The following is a 16,005-nucleotide window of genomic DNA, read 5'->3' as shown; positions in this document are numbered from 1 at the left end:
ACACACTCCCTAATTATACATTATACCATTCACACACACTCCCTAATTATACATTGCACCATTTAAACACACTCCCTAATTATACACTATACCAATTAAACACACTCCCTAATTATACACTGCACCAATTAAACACACTCCCTAATTATACATTGCACCATTTACACACACTCCCCAATTGTACATCACACCATTTACACACACTCCCTAATTATACATTACACCATTTACACACACTCCCTAATTATACACTATACCAATTAAACACACTCCCTAATTATACATTATACATTGCACCATTTAAACACACTCCCTAATTATACACTATACCAATTAAACACACACCCTAATTATACATTACACCATTTACACACGCTCCCTAATTATACATTGCACCATTTACACACACTCCCTAATTATACACTATACCAATTAAACACACTCCCTAATTATACATTATACCATTCACACACACTCCCTAATTATACATTGCACCATTTAAACACACTCCCTAATTATACACTATACCAATTAAACACACACCCTAATTATACATTACACCATTTACACACGCTCCCTAATTATACATTGCACCATTTACACACGCTCCCTAATTATACACTACACCATTTACACACACTCCCTAATTATACATTACACCATTTGCACACACTCCCTAATTATACACGGCACCATTTACACACACTCCCTAATTATACATTGCACCATTTACACACACTCCCTAATTATAATTACTCTGTTTTATTGCACTGTGGAAATGGCCATTTTCTTGGCCGGACATCCCATTCTGTTCTCTGGAACTATCACTGTTAATAAATAACAGCTGCCTCTTTCTTTCCATTCCTCTGTTGCTCACCCTCTCACCCACCTCTACCTACTGCCCTCTCACTCCATCTGTACCTCGTTATTATCTCCCATTTCCTTCCCTCCTGCCTTCTCGTGCCCCCATCTGCTTTACTGTGTTCTCACTCTCACTTTCTTTCTCCTTTCCTCTCTCTCTTACCCTCCACTGTCACATCTTTCTCCCTCGTCTCCTCTATTCCCCAATACTCTCCCTCCCGTCCTCTCTATTCCCCAATACTCTCCCTCCCGTCCTCTCTATTCCCCAATACTCTCCCTCCCGTCCTCTCTATTCCCCCATATGCTTCCTCCCACCCTCTCCCCTCCTCCCTTTGCTCACATCACTCCCTCTATCCCTCTCCCCCTTTCCTCTCCCCACCTTCCTCCTTCCCTCCCTGCCTCTCCCCTCCACGTCGCTCCCTTCCCCCTCCGCCCTCCCTGTTTGCCCCTTCTGTAGGGTCGGAGGCCGGGTTACTTTTCCTTCCTAGACCCCTTCTCTCCTGCGGTCTGGCTCTTTATGCTCCTGGGCTACCTCGCTGTCAGCTGTGTGCTGTTCCTCACAGCCAGGTAAGGAACTCGAAACCTCTCGCAGCCTCGCAACGGAAGGGTCTGCCTCCGCACAACCTGAGCAGAAACACTGCCAGCTGTCCGGGGGGTTTAATGGGATTCTCACACTCACTGGCCGGGGTTTTACAGGGCAACCCCCCCCCCCGAACCCGCCCCCGCCCCCGACATCGGGCTCCGTGGGCCGAGGGGGTGCCGGGCTCGATCCCCCCTGGGACAGCGAGGCTCCATAACTCCTTCCCCTCTCCTGCCCGTCAGGACCTGGATTTAAATATGTTAAGAAAATGAGTGAATTAAAATACACCTTGGAGTGTATGTCCACAGGTCCCTGAAGGTGGGAGGACAGGTAGATAGAGTGGTGAAGAAGGCATATGGAATGATTTCCGTTATTTTCCGAGGTATAGAATGCAAAAGCAGGGATGTAATGCTGGAACTGTATAAAACACTGGTTAGGCCACAGCTGGAGTATTGCGTACAGTTCTGGTCACCACATTACAGGAAGGACATAATTGCTCTGGAGAGAGTACAGAGGAGATTCACAAGAATGTTGCCAGGGCTCGAAAGTTGCAGCTATGAGGAACGATTGGATTGGCTAGGGTTGTTTTCCTTAGAACAGAGGAGGCTGAGGGGTGACTTAATTGAGGTGTACAAAAGTATGAGGGGGTCGAGATAGAGTGGGCATCAAGGACCTGTTTCCCGTAGCGGAGAGGTCAATTACCGGGGGGCACAGATTTAAGGTGATTGGTAGGATTAGAGGGGACGTGAGGAAAAACCATTTCACCCAGAGGGTGGTGGGTGTCTGGAAGTCACTACCCAGATCGGTGATGGAGGCAGAAACCCTCAACTGATCTACCCTCGACAACCTGGACACGCACCTGAAGTGCTGTCACCTGCAAGGCAGCGGACCAGATGCTGGAAGGTGGGATCAGAATGGGCGGCTAGTTTTTTTTTTCAGCCAGCGCAGACACGATGGGCTGAATGGCCTCTTTCCGTGCTGTAATTTGTCGACGGTTCTGGGGAAAGCAGCTGCCACTTTGTTGTGTGGGGTGGGGGGGGGGTGGGGAGAATTAAGATTTGAAGTGTGGGCTGGTTGGGGGGGGCGGGGGGAACGGGGTCAAAGTATCATCATCAGTGTAGGGGATGCTGGGAAGGGGTGAACCTTGAACTTTGGGGGCTGGGAAGGTCATGCTCTAAAGGTAAATGTTTTTTTTGGGGGGGGTGGGGAAGGGAAAATACTTAATGTTATTGTTATCGGGGCGGGGGGGAAAGGGGCGTGTATTCGGTATATTGTGGAGGGGGGTGGGTATCACTTTAAAATTTAAATTAGCCAACGGGGATGGCTGCCCTTTAAGAATGGTGCCCGCGCCCGCCCGCAGGCGCCATTGCCGGTGTCGCAGAGCCTGCCCCCTCCACCTGTTTGGGGGAGGGGAGGTTCGGGGCAGGCCGACCGGGAACAGCGGTCGCCCTGAAAATCTGGTCCCATTGCGTCACCTCCAAAGACCGAGGGCAGGCTTTTCCCCCCTCGATTTTTATTAATTAATCGAATTTAAACTCCACCGGCTGCCCTGGTGGGATTCGAGCAGCGGTTCACGGTCTGGACTCGGGGATACATCTCCATCAGGGTCTTGGGCTTTAAGATAAGCCTCTGTTGCAATCTGTGCTGAGGGACCCTGTTCCCTCGGGAGCTGGCTTGACGTTCAGCCACTCCGCCTCTCGCTCAGGCTCTGCTCAGCTCTCTCTGAAAACTAGTGAACAGATACAAAAAATTATGTAAAAAGCCTAGTGGAATGTTGACCTCGATCTTGGGGGCTGGAACACACTGGGCTGGAAGTTATGTTACAGCTGTACAGATGTTTTGGTCAGACCCCAGTTCAAGTACAGTCCTGAGTTCTGGGCACTACAACCCAGTAGGGATATATTGGCCACGGAGTGAATGCAGTGTAGATTCACCAGGATGATCGCTGGGCTAAAAGGGTTTAACTGTGAAGACAGGTCACACAGACTGGGCTTGTACTCCCTTGAGGGCAGAAGATCGAATCGAGGGGGATTCAGACGATTATAAGAGTTGATGGGGAGAGTTGGTGGGCGGAGAGTCCAGAACAAGGGGGCATAACTAGAACCAGGTTGTTGAGGGGTGGTATTGGGAAGCACATCTTCACATAAAGGGTTGTGGAAATCTAGAACTCTCCGCCACCCTCCCGCCCCCCCACCACAATACACCTTTGCAGTCCGAGATCAATGAAACACTTCTGAAACTGAGATTCTTGATGGTAAGGGCATTAAAGTTGAAAGAACGCACATGGATAGATGGGGTTACTCACTGACGTGATTGGAGACACTGGCAGCAGTGGGAATTAAAGAGAGGGAAAAGAGAGAGCGAGTGGGGGAACAGCACGGACCAAATTGGCGTACTTCCAAACAAAAAGAGGGATGCCAAAGGACAGTGGTAGTTGATTGGTTGGTGAGCATCAGGATTTGTTTTAAAACGAGAGCAGTGGTTTAAACTAGGACTGGGAAACTATAAAGTTTCGTGATCAGATTTACAGCTTAAGTCGTGAAACAAATTGATAACATTTCAATTGGGGTAAAAATAACAAGAAGGGTTTTGCTATTAAGACCTTGAGCACAGAGCTGGTCCAGAGGCAACATTTAAAAAGAATAATTGATCCAAGGATATTCTGCGTAACTAGGATATTCCGGGTAACTACGGTTAACATTAGTGGTGATTAAGGTTTTAGAAACAATAATCAGGGGAAAATATCAACAGGCACTTGGACAGTTAATTAAGGAGAGTCAGCACAGATTTGTAAAAGGCAGAATGTACTTGACTAATTCAATTGAATGGCTTGATGAAGTAACAGAGAAGGTTGATAAAGGGAATGTGGTGGATGTTGTCTATCTAGATTTTAAGAAACTGTTTGATAGAGTGTCACATAAAAGGCTGGTTAACAAAACTGAGGCTCATGGAATAGGAGAATCAGTGTCCAGTTGGAAAACAGCAAGACGTGGTGAATGGTTGTTTTTCAGACTGAGGGATGGTAGACAGTGGTATTCCCACCAGTTCTGGTCACTACACTTTGGGAAGGATGTGGAGGTCCTTGAGAGGGTGCAGAGGGGATTTGCCATATTGGTTCCAGGGATGAGGGATTTTAGCTACAAGGTTAGTTTGGAGAATCTGGGGTTGTTCTCTTTGGAGAAAAGGAGATGGAGGGGAGACTTGATAAGAGGTGAACAAGATTCTGACAGGTTTGAATAAGGTAGACAAAGAAAAGTTATTCCCATTAGCTGATGGTACAAGGACTAGGGGACACAGATTATAGGTAAGAGATACAGTGGGGGGGGGAATGTGATGATGAACTTTTTAACACAGCGAGTGGTGTGACCTGGAACTCTCTGCCTTGGAGGGTGGTGGAAGCCGAGGCGATGAATGATCTCAAAAGGAAATTGGATGGGTACTTGAGGGAAATGATAGAGCGGGGGAATGGGACTGACTGGATTGCTCCGCGGAGAGATGGCATGCACTCAATGGGCCGAGTGGCCTCCTTCTGTGCCGTTATGACTCTGTGAGCTCAGCCCTGATGTAACTGAATGGTGGAACAGGCCCGAGGGGCTGAATGGCCTCCTCCTGTCCCGATGTTCCCTCAGTGTGCATGTTGGGGGCCAGGTAGGAAAGCAGCTCTGAGGCCGTCCCGGCTTTCACCCCTGCCTTCTCCTTTTCTCCCCAAGGATGAGCCCTTATGAATGGTACAACCCCCACCCGTGCCTGAGGGAACGCTTGGATATCCTGGAGAATCAGTACACCCTGGGGAACAGTCTCTGGTTCCCGGTCGGAGGCTTCATGCAGCAAGGGTCTGAGATCATGCCCCGTGCCCTCTCTACGCGTTGCGTCAGCGGAGTCTGGTGAGTTGGTGCGGACATAAGCTGCAGCGAAAGACGAGCAGACCACGTTGGAAACTTCCCATTCAATCTATTAACACCCAGCCAGTATCTCCTCATTCCACATTTCATGTAGAGAGATCGGGGGCAGACTGACTGAAGAAACAGGCAAGACAGCGATAAACACTGAATAATTTGGCCCAGTGGGGTTCAACAGACTTAAGTCATTTGATCCAATGGGATTCTATAGACGGGGGATCCAGCCACTTCTGATTGTTATGACCAATTGGTTTCGATAGAGTTGAATCACCACAGGGCTTAGATAGCAGCTGTCTCGGCTCATTTGGGTTGCACAACCAAGAGATGAATTGGTCCTTTGGGGAATCATTGGCTGGGGGTGATTTTTTCCCCTTATAAAGAAAAGATGATCTCTGGGCACAAGGGATGCAATGGGCCTTGGGGCCAGTTTATCTGAGACTGGTCCATATTGATCAATATGACCCGGGTTGACCTGGACCATTACAATTCTGTCGAGTGTTGATATTTGATCCATTGGGATGGTTTTGGATGGAGGGATACTTGGTTCAGTGTGTTCTGAACCATTGTGTTGAGCTGATTCATTGGGGGGGGGGGTTTGGATCCAGAGATTACTGGCAATGTGATGAATTGAGGAACTGTTCGTCAAGGAGCGTTGAGCAACTGGGGTTCTATACATCGGAGAGATTTCATCTGTTGACGTTCCAGAGATCTGGTCAGGAAGATGGGATTCTTCGGAGCGTAGGGGGGACTCCATCCGTCGGCATTCCGCGGATCGGTAGGCTTTGGTGCTTTGATATTTTAGTTCTGTCAAGCGCCGACCGCCTGTGACCTGAATTCTGTGTCCGATAAATTAGGTGGGCTTTCACCCTGATCATCATCTCCTCGTACACGGCCAACCTCGCCGCCTTCCTGACTGTGCAGAGGATGGAAGTCCCCATCGAGTCGCCGGACGACCTCGCCGACCAGACCAACATCGCGTATGGGACGATCCACGGAGGCTCGACCATGACGTTTTTCCAGGTTGGACACGGCTTCCGGACGCCTTCGGTACGGTCTATAGCTGGGGAGAAGGGGGGAAATTCCCACTGCAGGTTAAAAAGTGTGAGAAGCAAGCCAGCCGGACGGAGGGGCGGCGGACCATTATCCAAACTGAGGCACACATTCAAGTGGCGCAGGGAGTTAAGCGAGTCAGTTGGCAGCATGCGCCAGCTCAGAGGGGGAATGCCGTCCGCGGGCGTTAACTCATTCGGGGCATGAGGGAATCATTGGCAAGGCTGGCATTTACTGGTGGGGAGTCATCTTCCTGCATGGGTTGCTGGGCCATTTCAGACGGGCAGTTAAGTACCAACCACATTGCTGTGGATCTGAAGCCACATATAGGCCAGGTAAGGACAGATTTCATTCCCTGCCGAGCTTTTTAATGGCAGTTTTATTTAGTTAATTCAGTGCAAATTCCCTCCACTGCCAGGCAGGGATTTGAACAGTATCGCTGGATTATTAGTCCATTAACATAACCACGATGCTACCCGATCCCCCGGTACTGTATAAATATGGAGAATAAACAATGCTACATTGGGAGATTTTAATTTCCAACACAGATTTGAGCAAAGCAGAACAGCTCAATAAAGTATAGGTGATGAATTTCTAGACTCCATTTTGAATGACGTGTCTTAGACCCACCACAAACGAAAAGGTCACACCGGATTTAGTGACGGGGGAATTTGGGAGTGATCGGACGGTAAGGGAATGTTTCATGCAGGGGGTGACGATAATATTTGAGTTGAGGTTTGAGAGGGAGAAGGGAGAGTCACAAGGCAAGGTTTGAAATGGAAGTCAGGCAAACTGCAATGGGATGAGGAATGCATGAACCACAGTGAATAGAGCTGGACTGTGAAAGGGTAAATTCACTAACAGGGGGAGCTATTCAAAGTATTTGCTTCAATACAAAACCATTAAATACCGTTTAGAGGCAAAGGCTCCACTTGTGGAGATAGGACACTGGGACGGTGAGAGCCCGGGGCAGTGGGAGCCCGGGGCAGTGGGAGCCCGGGGCAGTGGGAGCCCGGGACGCTGGGAGCCCGGGACGCTGGGAGCCCGGGACGCTGGGAGCCCGGGACGCTGGGAGCCCGGGACGCTGGGAGCCCGGGACGCTGGGAGCCCGGGACAGTGGGAGTCCGGGACTCTGGGAGCCCGGGACTGCAGGACCTGTAGGCAGCAATTTTTCCCAATTGAGACAATCAGGAACTGATGTATTTTGCCTCTCTCCCTTCCCCCTCCCCCATCCCTCTGCCAGAATTCCCGGTACCAGACCTACCAGCGGATGTGGAACTACATGCATTCCAAACAGCCCAGCGTCTTTGTCAAGACCACGGAGGAAGGAATCGCCCGGGTCTTGAACTCCAAATACGCCTTCCTGCTGGAGTCCACCATGAATGAGTACCACAGGAAACGCAACTGTAACCTGACTCAGATCGGAGGGCTGCTTGACACCAAAGGCTACGGGATCGGCATGCCCCTGGGTAGGTGTGGGGGGGTGGGAGGTGGGTGGTGCCTGTGAGGAACGGATCAATGAGATCATGGCTGATGAGGCACACAGCTCGACATTCCGACTATCCTTTGTGCGACGTGGTGTTTCCTACCTTCTCACCAACGTGCCCAGGCACTGATTTTAAGGTTATCTCCCCTAGACTCCGTCCACCGACGGACAATCTTTCCCCTTGTCTCCTCTCCTTTCGAAACCTGAAGTCGCGTCACCCCTTAACCTTCTGTGTTCCGGGGATGGGCTGGGAGGAATAGGCTCCATCATGCAAGTGGGGACAATGGTCAGGGAAGGGGACAGTGGGGAAGAGGGTTTGGTTAACGCCCTCTTCACTTGGCCCATTCGTAGACTTGGCAGCTGCAAAACCCAACATCAAGCTCCACCATTGGTGGCCGTGCCTTCCGCTGCCTGGGCCCTAAGCTCTGGAATTCCCTCCCTAACCCTCTCCGCCTCCACTACCTTTCCTCCTTGAAGATGCTCCGCAGAATCTACCTCTCTAGCCAAATCTTCGGTACCCCTGTCCTCATAGCTCCTTATGTGGCTCGGTGTCAAATCATTCCGATGACACTCCAGTGACATTATCCAATGTTAAAGGTATTAAGTAATAATCAGTGCCTGTTGCTGTCACATGTGTCACGCCACTACCCTCTCCTCCATTCCACCCCCCTACTGAAACCCACTTCCTTCCTTTCACTCCACTCTTGTTAACGTCCCTTTCCTTGTGCTCCCGAACCTCCATCCACCGACCCACCCATTGCTGACAAAACCAGTCGCCTCTCTTCATAGCTTCATCATTGGTTGCTGGGTAGTGTGTCGGCGTGTGTTTGTAGGTGTGTAGGGGTGTGGGTGTGTGTGTCCCTGTAACAATCTCTTTGCACTGGCATTTCTCTTTGTGAAACAATCGCATCGCTTGATGACTTGCATCTACCCATTTACATTTGGTGATTTCCTTTCTCTCCGGCATTTGTTTCAATCCAGCAGGGTGAACACGTAATCTTTTCTCACTCACCCTTTTAGTAGATGTCCCACAAAGAATGATTATCCACAGAACGTTCAATGGGTGTCCTATCTTCAGGATGTTCCCTGTTCAGAATTTCACCCAAAATGTTTGACAGATAGAACTCCATACCCACTGCCTCCACAAGATCCAGTGTTTCCGCAGCTAAAGTACTTTTAACAGCCCGTTTTATTTTCTTAGCTTCCCAAGCTGAGGGACAACATTTCCCATTTTCGCCCTTCAGAAATATTATAAAGCCGGCTGCACTCTAGGTTAGAATGTGAAGCATCACTAAAAATTATTAGCTTCGTCTTCTTTGTGTCACCGAAGGATGGGAACTTCTGTGCACATTGCTCCAGATTTAGTTCGATCAACGTTTTATTGGCCCTTAAAGCATTCTCAACTTTCGGGTGTTTCATTGTCGTGCTTAACTCCAGCACATCAAAACTAACATCAGGCCTAGTCTGAGAGCACAACCAGTTTAATTGAGCCACCATGCTTTGCAATTACTCAACCTCCATTTTATATCAATCATCATCTTTCTGTGTTGACTGACCACGATTAACCGGGATGAGAGTAACACTCTCCAAGAAGGATTGTTGATTCAAACTTATTCCAGACTTAGTCTGCTAAATATCTAAACCAAGATTACCAATCTTAAATTCTGCCTTATTCTAATAATATATTTCTCAAATTCTGCAGTACCACCTCATAAGAAATCATCAACATGCATCATGAAGGTGCCTGAAAGTTTCCTTTTATGACACCAATAAAACATCGCAGGATCTGCTTTCAGTTGAACACAACCAATTTTCAACAAAACAGATCTCACCGAGAAATACCACATTCTGGAAGCATTATTAAGACCATTTGTGTAGTTTCCACAGTTTCCTTTCTGTATCTGCTGCCTCTTTAGGTGGTTTCAGATACACTTCACTCTGAAAAGTATCACTCTGCAGAAATGCAGCTTTTATGTCGATTGATCTCCCGAGGCAAATTCGAACTGGTCACAGATGCTCATCAGTCTGCGCACAGACAGCGGATCCGAGCAGAAGAGGGCGACGTCATCCATGTACAGAGAGGTTTTAACCTGAGTGCCTCCGCTGCCTGGGGTTGTCACCCCTCTTATGCTCGCATCCTTCCTAATAGACTCAGCAAAGGTCTCAATACAGCAAACAAACAAGACCGGGGAGAGAGGACAGCCCTGTCTGACTCCAGATTGGATCGGCAAACTTTCTGATTCCCACCCATTGATTGAGACTGCACTACTGATGTTTGTGTGGAGCAGTTTGATCCAATTGCAGATTCCCTCCCCAAACCCCATTTTGGAAAGCACGTCCATCATGTAGGTGTGTGATATCCTGTCAAAAGCCTTCTCCTGGTCCAGGCTGATGAGGCAGGTGTCCACCCTCCTGTCCCGTACATAGGCGATCGTATCCCTGAGTAGCGCGAGACTATCAGAGATCTTCCTGCTGGGTACAGTACAGGTCTGATCAGGGTGAATCACCAACTCCAGAGCAGACTTGACTCGACTGGCTATGACTTTGGACAGAATCTTGTAATCAACATTAAGCAGTGAGATGGGCCGCCAATTTCTGATTTCTGCCCTCTCCCCCTTCCGCTTGTAAATGAGGGTGATGATGCCTTTCCTCATGGATTCTGACATGATGCCGGTCAGGAGCATACTCTCGTATACTTCCAGCAGGTCCGGGCCGACCCAGTCCCACAGGGCCGAGTACAACTCGACCGGTAAGCTGTCGCTTCCGGGAGTTTTACTCGTCTCGAAGGACTCGACGGCCTTTGTCAGCTCATCCAGAGTTAGCGTTCAGACTCTCCCGCGTACTGTCATCTCTGTGATAGATGACAGGAAGGACTGGGAGGCTCTGCTGCCTGTGGGCTTCACGTCATACAGCCCAGCATAAAAGGATTTGCTAATTCTTAGTATGTTGGACTGCGAAGATGTTACCGAGCTGTCCTCTTCCTTCAGGCTGCTGATAACAGAGCTCTCTCTGTGTACCTGTTGGAAGAAGTAACACGAGCACGTCTCATCCTGCTCAATGGAGCGGACTCTGGACCGGGAGATGATCTTGGAGGCCTCCTTGGCAAAGAGCGAGGCCTGCTGGCTCTTCAACTCTTGGAGATCCTCCTTGATCTCGACTCCCATCGACTGCAGCCGGAGCAGATTCTGCATTCTTTTCTGGAGTCGGGACATTTCTCTCTGTCTCTCGCTCTCACCCTCTGAACCCCTTTGAGGATGAAGAACCTCTTGATGTTCTCCTTGATCGTCTCCCACCGGAGACTCAAAGAGGGGTTTCACGGCTCTCCAACCTCTGCAATCCCTTTTGAGTTCCTCAATGTTCTCCGGGATTAGCAGTGTAACATTCAGCTTCCACGTCCCCCTGCCAACCCAATGGTCCTCCTGCAAGTGACAGTCGGCCAGTAAGAGGCAGTGGTCAGAGAAAAACACCGGCTTGACGTCGGTGGATCTGACCGTGAAAGCACGGGACACAAACAGGAAGTCAATCCTGGAATGGGCAGACCCATCCGGTCTTGACATCGTGCAGCTTGGCATCTTTTACTGTTTCCGTTAGGAATCTGGACGCAGAGTCCAGTTTGCTGTCGTCTCTGCCGGATCTGATTTTACTTTCGGGTAGGAAGTGACAGTGCCAAGGAAATACTTTGTTTCCTCTTTGGTAGAGATGGAACTCATGTCTACATATCCACTTCATGTAATTCAGACTCCAAAAACACCGGAGGGGAATCATACCCTGACAATTTGCACTTGCGTTCTGACATATTTTTCACAATAGCCCTTAAAATTTCAGTTTTCTATGCAAAAAGAAATGTCTATTTTCCAACTGTCAACTTTAGGAAACCATTCTCTGTGACCCATGTTAAACTCCAGAAAGTTGGTTATGGAAGGATAATGCTGGAGCCTATATTTATGCAGTTTCACATTTATGGTGCAACGTAAAAGGATTACAAACATGTCGCTCCTCACTCAAAACCCTCCCCCAGTCCCAGTGAGTGTCAGCTTTTAAGTGGGTGTGTGTGTGGATTCGAGGAGGAGTGTGTCTGTGACTCAAGGCACTGATTACTCAAAGACTGTGGGCCCCCGACAACATTCCAGCAATAATACTGGTGAGCTGCCTTCTTGAACCGCTGCAGTCCGTGTGGGGTGGGTACACCCACAGTGCTGTTCGGAAGGGAGTTCCAGGATTCTGACCCAGAGACAGTGAAGGAACGGCGATATAGTTCCGAGTCAGGATGACGTGTGACTTTGGAGGGGGGAACGTGCAGGTGGTGGTGTTCCCAGGAATCTGCTGCCCTTGTCCTTCCAGGTGGCAGAGGTCGTGGGTTTGCAAGGTGCTGTCGAAGGAGCCTGTGGCCAGTGTTACGACCAGGTGCAAAAGGTGTCGAGGGGTTTGTTACTATCTTCACCTGGTCTTAGTGTAACAGGGTTTAATTTTAAACACACTGTGTTTTGAGCTCCCCCTTTTTGTGAATCCTTGTTCACAACTTTCCAATGAGAAGGCAAAGAAGTGAGCACAAACAGGCTTTCTGTGGTTGAAAGAAGAAAGATGAAATTTATTAAACCTGAAACTTAAACTCTAATATGGTTAACATCTACAGATAGACGATGCGCTCATGCTCGCATGCATATGTGATGTATACAGGCAAATAGAGACAGAAAAGAGCAGAAGAAAAGATAAGAACAGGTTGAGGCAATATCTTGTTATTGTTTCTAGAGCTCGCTGTAGTCCTTGATTGAAGATATGGCCCTGATTGCGTCAGGGCCCAGTATTCCTTGTAAACCTTGTTCACGTAGGAGACTTTCTCTCTTTGAGTTTATGTGTCTTCAATGGTTTACGAAGCTAGTGAAAGCGAGAGGAGGGCAGACAGGAGAGAGGTCTCAACAAACCCGGAGCCAGGAGCTTTCTGAGTTCGAATCATTTGTTGGAAGTTCAAATCTCAACAGCCAGCTAGTCATGTGACTAAAACTGGTCTGACCACTTCTTCTGCGTATTGGGGCAGCAACGACTGGGTCACCTTTGTTCCAACACTGTGAGTATTATGCAAATGTCTTTCCAGTCAGGGGCTTGCAATTTTAAGTTTCAAGGTTCATGTGGCAGATTCATGGTTTTGCCAAGGGAGGTTGGCTCGTCAGTCCAGTAACTCACCTCCTGACTCCCCAAAGCCTGTCCCACCATCTACAAGGCACAAGTCAGGAGTGTGATGGAATACTCTCCACTTGCCTGGATGGGTGCAGCTCCAACAACACTCAAGAAGCTCGACACCATCCAGGACAAAGCAGCCCGCTTGATTGGCGCCCCATCGACAAACATTCACTCCCTCCACCACCGACGCACAGTGGCAGCAGTGTGTACCATCTACAAGATGCACTGCAGCAATGCACCAAGGCTCCTTAGACAGCACCTTCCAAACCCGCGACCTCTACCAACTAGAAGGACAAGGGCAGCAGATGCATGGGGACACCATGGGCGGCACAGTGGCGCAGTGGTTAGCACTGCAGCCTCACAGCTCCAGGGACCCGGGTTCGATTCTGGGTACTGCCTGTGTGGAGTTTGCAAGTTCTCCCTGTGTCTGCGTGGGTTTTCTCCGGGTGCTCCGGTTTCCTCCCACAAGCCAAAAGACTTGCAGGTTGACAGGTAAATTGGCCATTATAAATTATCACTAGTATAGGTAGGTGGCAGGGAAATATAGGGACAGGTGGGGATGTTTGGTAGGAATATGGGATTAGTGTAGGATTAGTATAAATGGGTGGTTGATGGTCGGCACAGACTCGGTGGGCCGAAGGGCCTGCTTCAGTGCTGTATCTCTAATCTAATCACTCATAAAAACGACCACCTGCAGGTTCCCCTCAAAGCCATACACCATCCTGACTTGGAACTGTATTGCCGTTCCTTCACTGTCGCTGGGTCAGAATCCTGGAATTCCCTTTCGAACAGCACTGTGGGTGTACCTACCCCACATGGACTGCAGCGGTTCAAGAAGGCAGCTCACCACCACCTTCTCAAGGGCAATTAGGGATGGGCAATAAATGCTGGCCTGGCCAGTGACGCTCACATCTCATGAATAAATAAAAATAAAGTAAGAGGAGGGTGTGTGTGTGTGTGTGCTTGTGTCCGGGTGATGGTGTGTGTGATCACTGTCTACACATCCTGAGCGTGTGGGAAAACTGTCTACACATCCTGAGTGTGTGTGATCACTGTCTACACATCCTGAGTGTGTGTGATCACTGTCTACACATCCTGAGTGTGTGTGATCACTGTCTACACATCCTGAGTGTGTGTGATAACTGTCTACACATCCTGAGAGTGTGTGATCAATGTCTACACATCCTGAGAGTGTGTGATCACTGTCTACACATCCTGAGTGTGTGTGATCACTGTCTACACATCCTGAGTGTGTGTGATAACTGTCTACACATCCTGAGAGTGTGTGATCAATGTCTACACATCCTGAGAGTGTGTGATCACTGTCTACACATCCTGAGAGTGTGTGAGCACTGTCTACACATCCTGAGAGTGTGTGATCACTGTCTACACATCCTGAGTGTGTGTGATAACTGTCTACACATCCTGAGAGTGTGTGAGCATGTCTACACATCCTGAGAGTGTGTGAGCACTGTCTACACATCCTGAGAGTGTGTGAGCACTGTCTACACATCCTGAGAGTGTGTGAGCACTGTCTACACATCCTGAGAGTGTGTGAGCACTGTCTACACATCCTGAGAGTGTGTGATAACTGTCTACACATCCTGAGAGTGTGTGATCACTGTCTACACATCCTGAGAGTGTGTGATAACTGTCTACACATCCTGAGCGTGTGGGAAAATTGTCTACACATCCTGAGCGTGTGTGAACACTGTCTACACATCCTGAGTGTGTGTGATCACTGTCTACACATCCTGAGCGTGTGGGAAAACTGTCTACACATCCTGAGTGTGTGTGATCACTGTCTACACATCCTGAGAATGTGTGATAACTGTCTACACATCCTGAGTGTGTGTGATCACTGTCTACACATCCTGAGTGTGTGTGAGCACTGTCTACACATCCTGAGAGTGTGTGAGCACTGTCTACACATCCTGAGAGTGTGTGATAACTGTCCACACATCCTGAGAGTGTGTGATAACTGTCTACACATCCTGAGAGTGTGTGATCACTGTCTACACATCCTGAGTGTGTGTGATCACTGTCTACACATCCTGAGTGTGTGTGATCACTGTCTACACATCCTGAGTGTGTGTGATAACTGTCTACACATCCTGAGAGTGTGTGATCAATGTCTACACATCCTGAGAGTGTGTGATCACTGTCTACACATCCTGAGAGTGTGTGATCACTGTCTACACATCCTGAGTGTGTGTGAGCACTGTCTACACATCCTGAGAGTGTGTGATCACTGTCTACACATCCTGAGTGTGTGTGATAACTGTCTACACATCCTGAGAGTGTGTGAGCATGTCTACACATCCTGAGAGTGTGTGAGCATGTCTACACATCCTGAGAGTGTGTGAGCATGTCTACACATCCTGAGAGTGTGTGAGCACTGTCTACACATCCTGAGAGTGTGTGAGCACTGTCTACACATCCTGAGAGTGTGTGAGCACTGTCTACACATCCTGAGAGTGTGTGAGCACTGTCTACACATCCTGAGAGTGTGTGATAACTGTCTACACATCCTGAGAGTGTGTGATCACTGTCTACACATCCTGAGAGTGTGTGATAACTGTCTACACATCCTGAGCGTGTGGGAAAATTGTCTACACATCCTGAGCGTGTGTGAACACTGTCTACACATCCTGAGCGTGTGTGATCACTGTCTACACATCCTGAGAGTGTGTGATCACTGTCTACACATCCTGAGAGTGTGTGATCACTGTCTACACATCCTGAGAGTGTGATTACTGTCTACACATCCTGAGAGTGTGATTACTGTCTACACATCCTGAGAGTGTGTGATCACTGTCTACACATCCTGAGCGTGTGGGAAAATTGTCGACACATCCTGAGCGTGTGTGAACACTGTCTACACATCCTGAGCGTGTATGATCACTGTCTACACATCCTGAGAGTGTGATCACTGTCTACACATTCTGATT

General features: G+C 48.8%; 1 protein-coding gene across 1 annotated transcript in view; it reads left to right on the top strand.

The window, feature by feature from the left end:
* Nucleotides 1–11,846, top strand: part of LOC137359971 (glutamate receptor ionotropic, kainate 5-like) — a gene marked incomplete at its 3' end in the record, with an annotated part of 260,230 nt that extends 248,384 nt beyond the window's left edge. The window contains exons 14-21 of the mRNA XM_068025563.1: nucleotides 1,319–1,428; nucleotides 5,152–5,325; nucleotides 6,195–6,360; nucleotides 7,634–7,859; nucleotides 9,579–9,616; nucleotides 11,248–11,315; nucleotides 11,468–11,526; nucleotides 11,702–11,846. Coding sequence (XP_067881664.1) covers nucleotides 1,319–1,428; nucleotides 5,152–5,325; nucleotides 6,195–6,360; nucleotides 7,634–7,859; nucleotides 9,579–9,616; nucleotides 11,248–11,315; nucleotides 11,468–11,526; nucleotides 11,702–11,846 — 986 coding nt within the window. The remainder of the gene's footprint in view (nucleotides 1–1,318; nucleotides 1,429–5,151; nucleotides 5,326–6,194; nucleotides 6,361–7,633; nucleotides 7,860–9,578; nucleotides 9,617–11,247; nucleotides 11,316–11,467; nucleotides 11,527–11,701) is intronic.
* Between the last annotated feature and the right edge of the window lie 4,159 nt (nucleotides 11,847–16,005).

The sequence above is a fragment of the Heterodontus francisci genome, unplaced genomic scaffold, assembly GCF_036365525.1.
Source record: "Heterodontus francisci isolate sHetFra1 unplaced genomic scaffold, sHetFra1.hap1 HAP1_SCAFFOLD_764, whole genome shotgun sequence".
Taxonomy (NCBI): Eukaryota; Metazoa; Chordata; class Chondrichthyes; order Heterodontiformes; family Heterodontidae; genus Heterodontus; species Heterodontus francisci.
The sequence above is the reverse complement of the archived record's forward strand: the minus strand, read 5'-3'. Positions and strand labels throughout refer to the sequence as shown.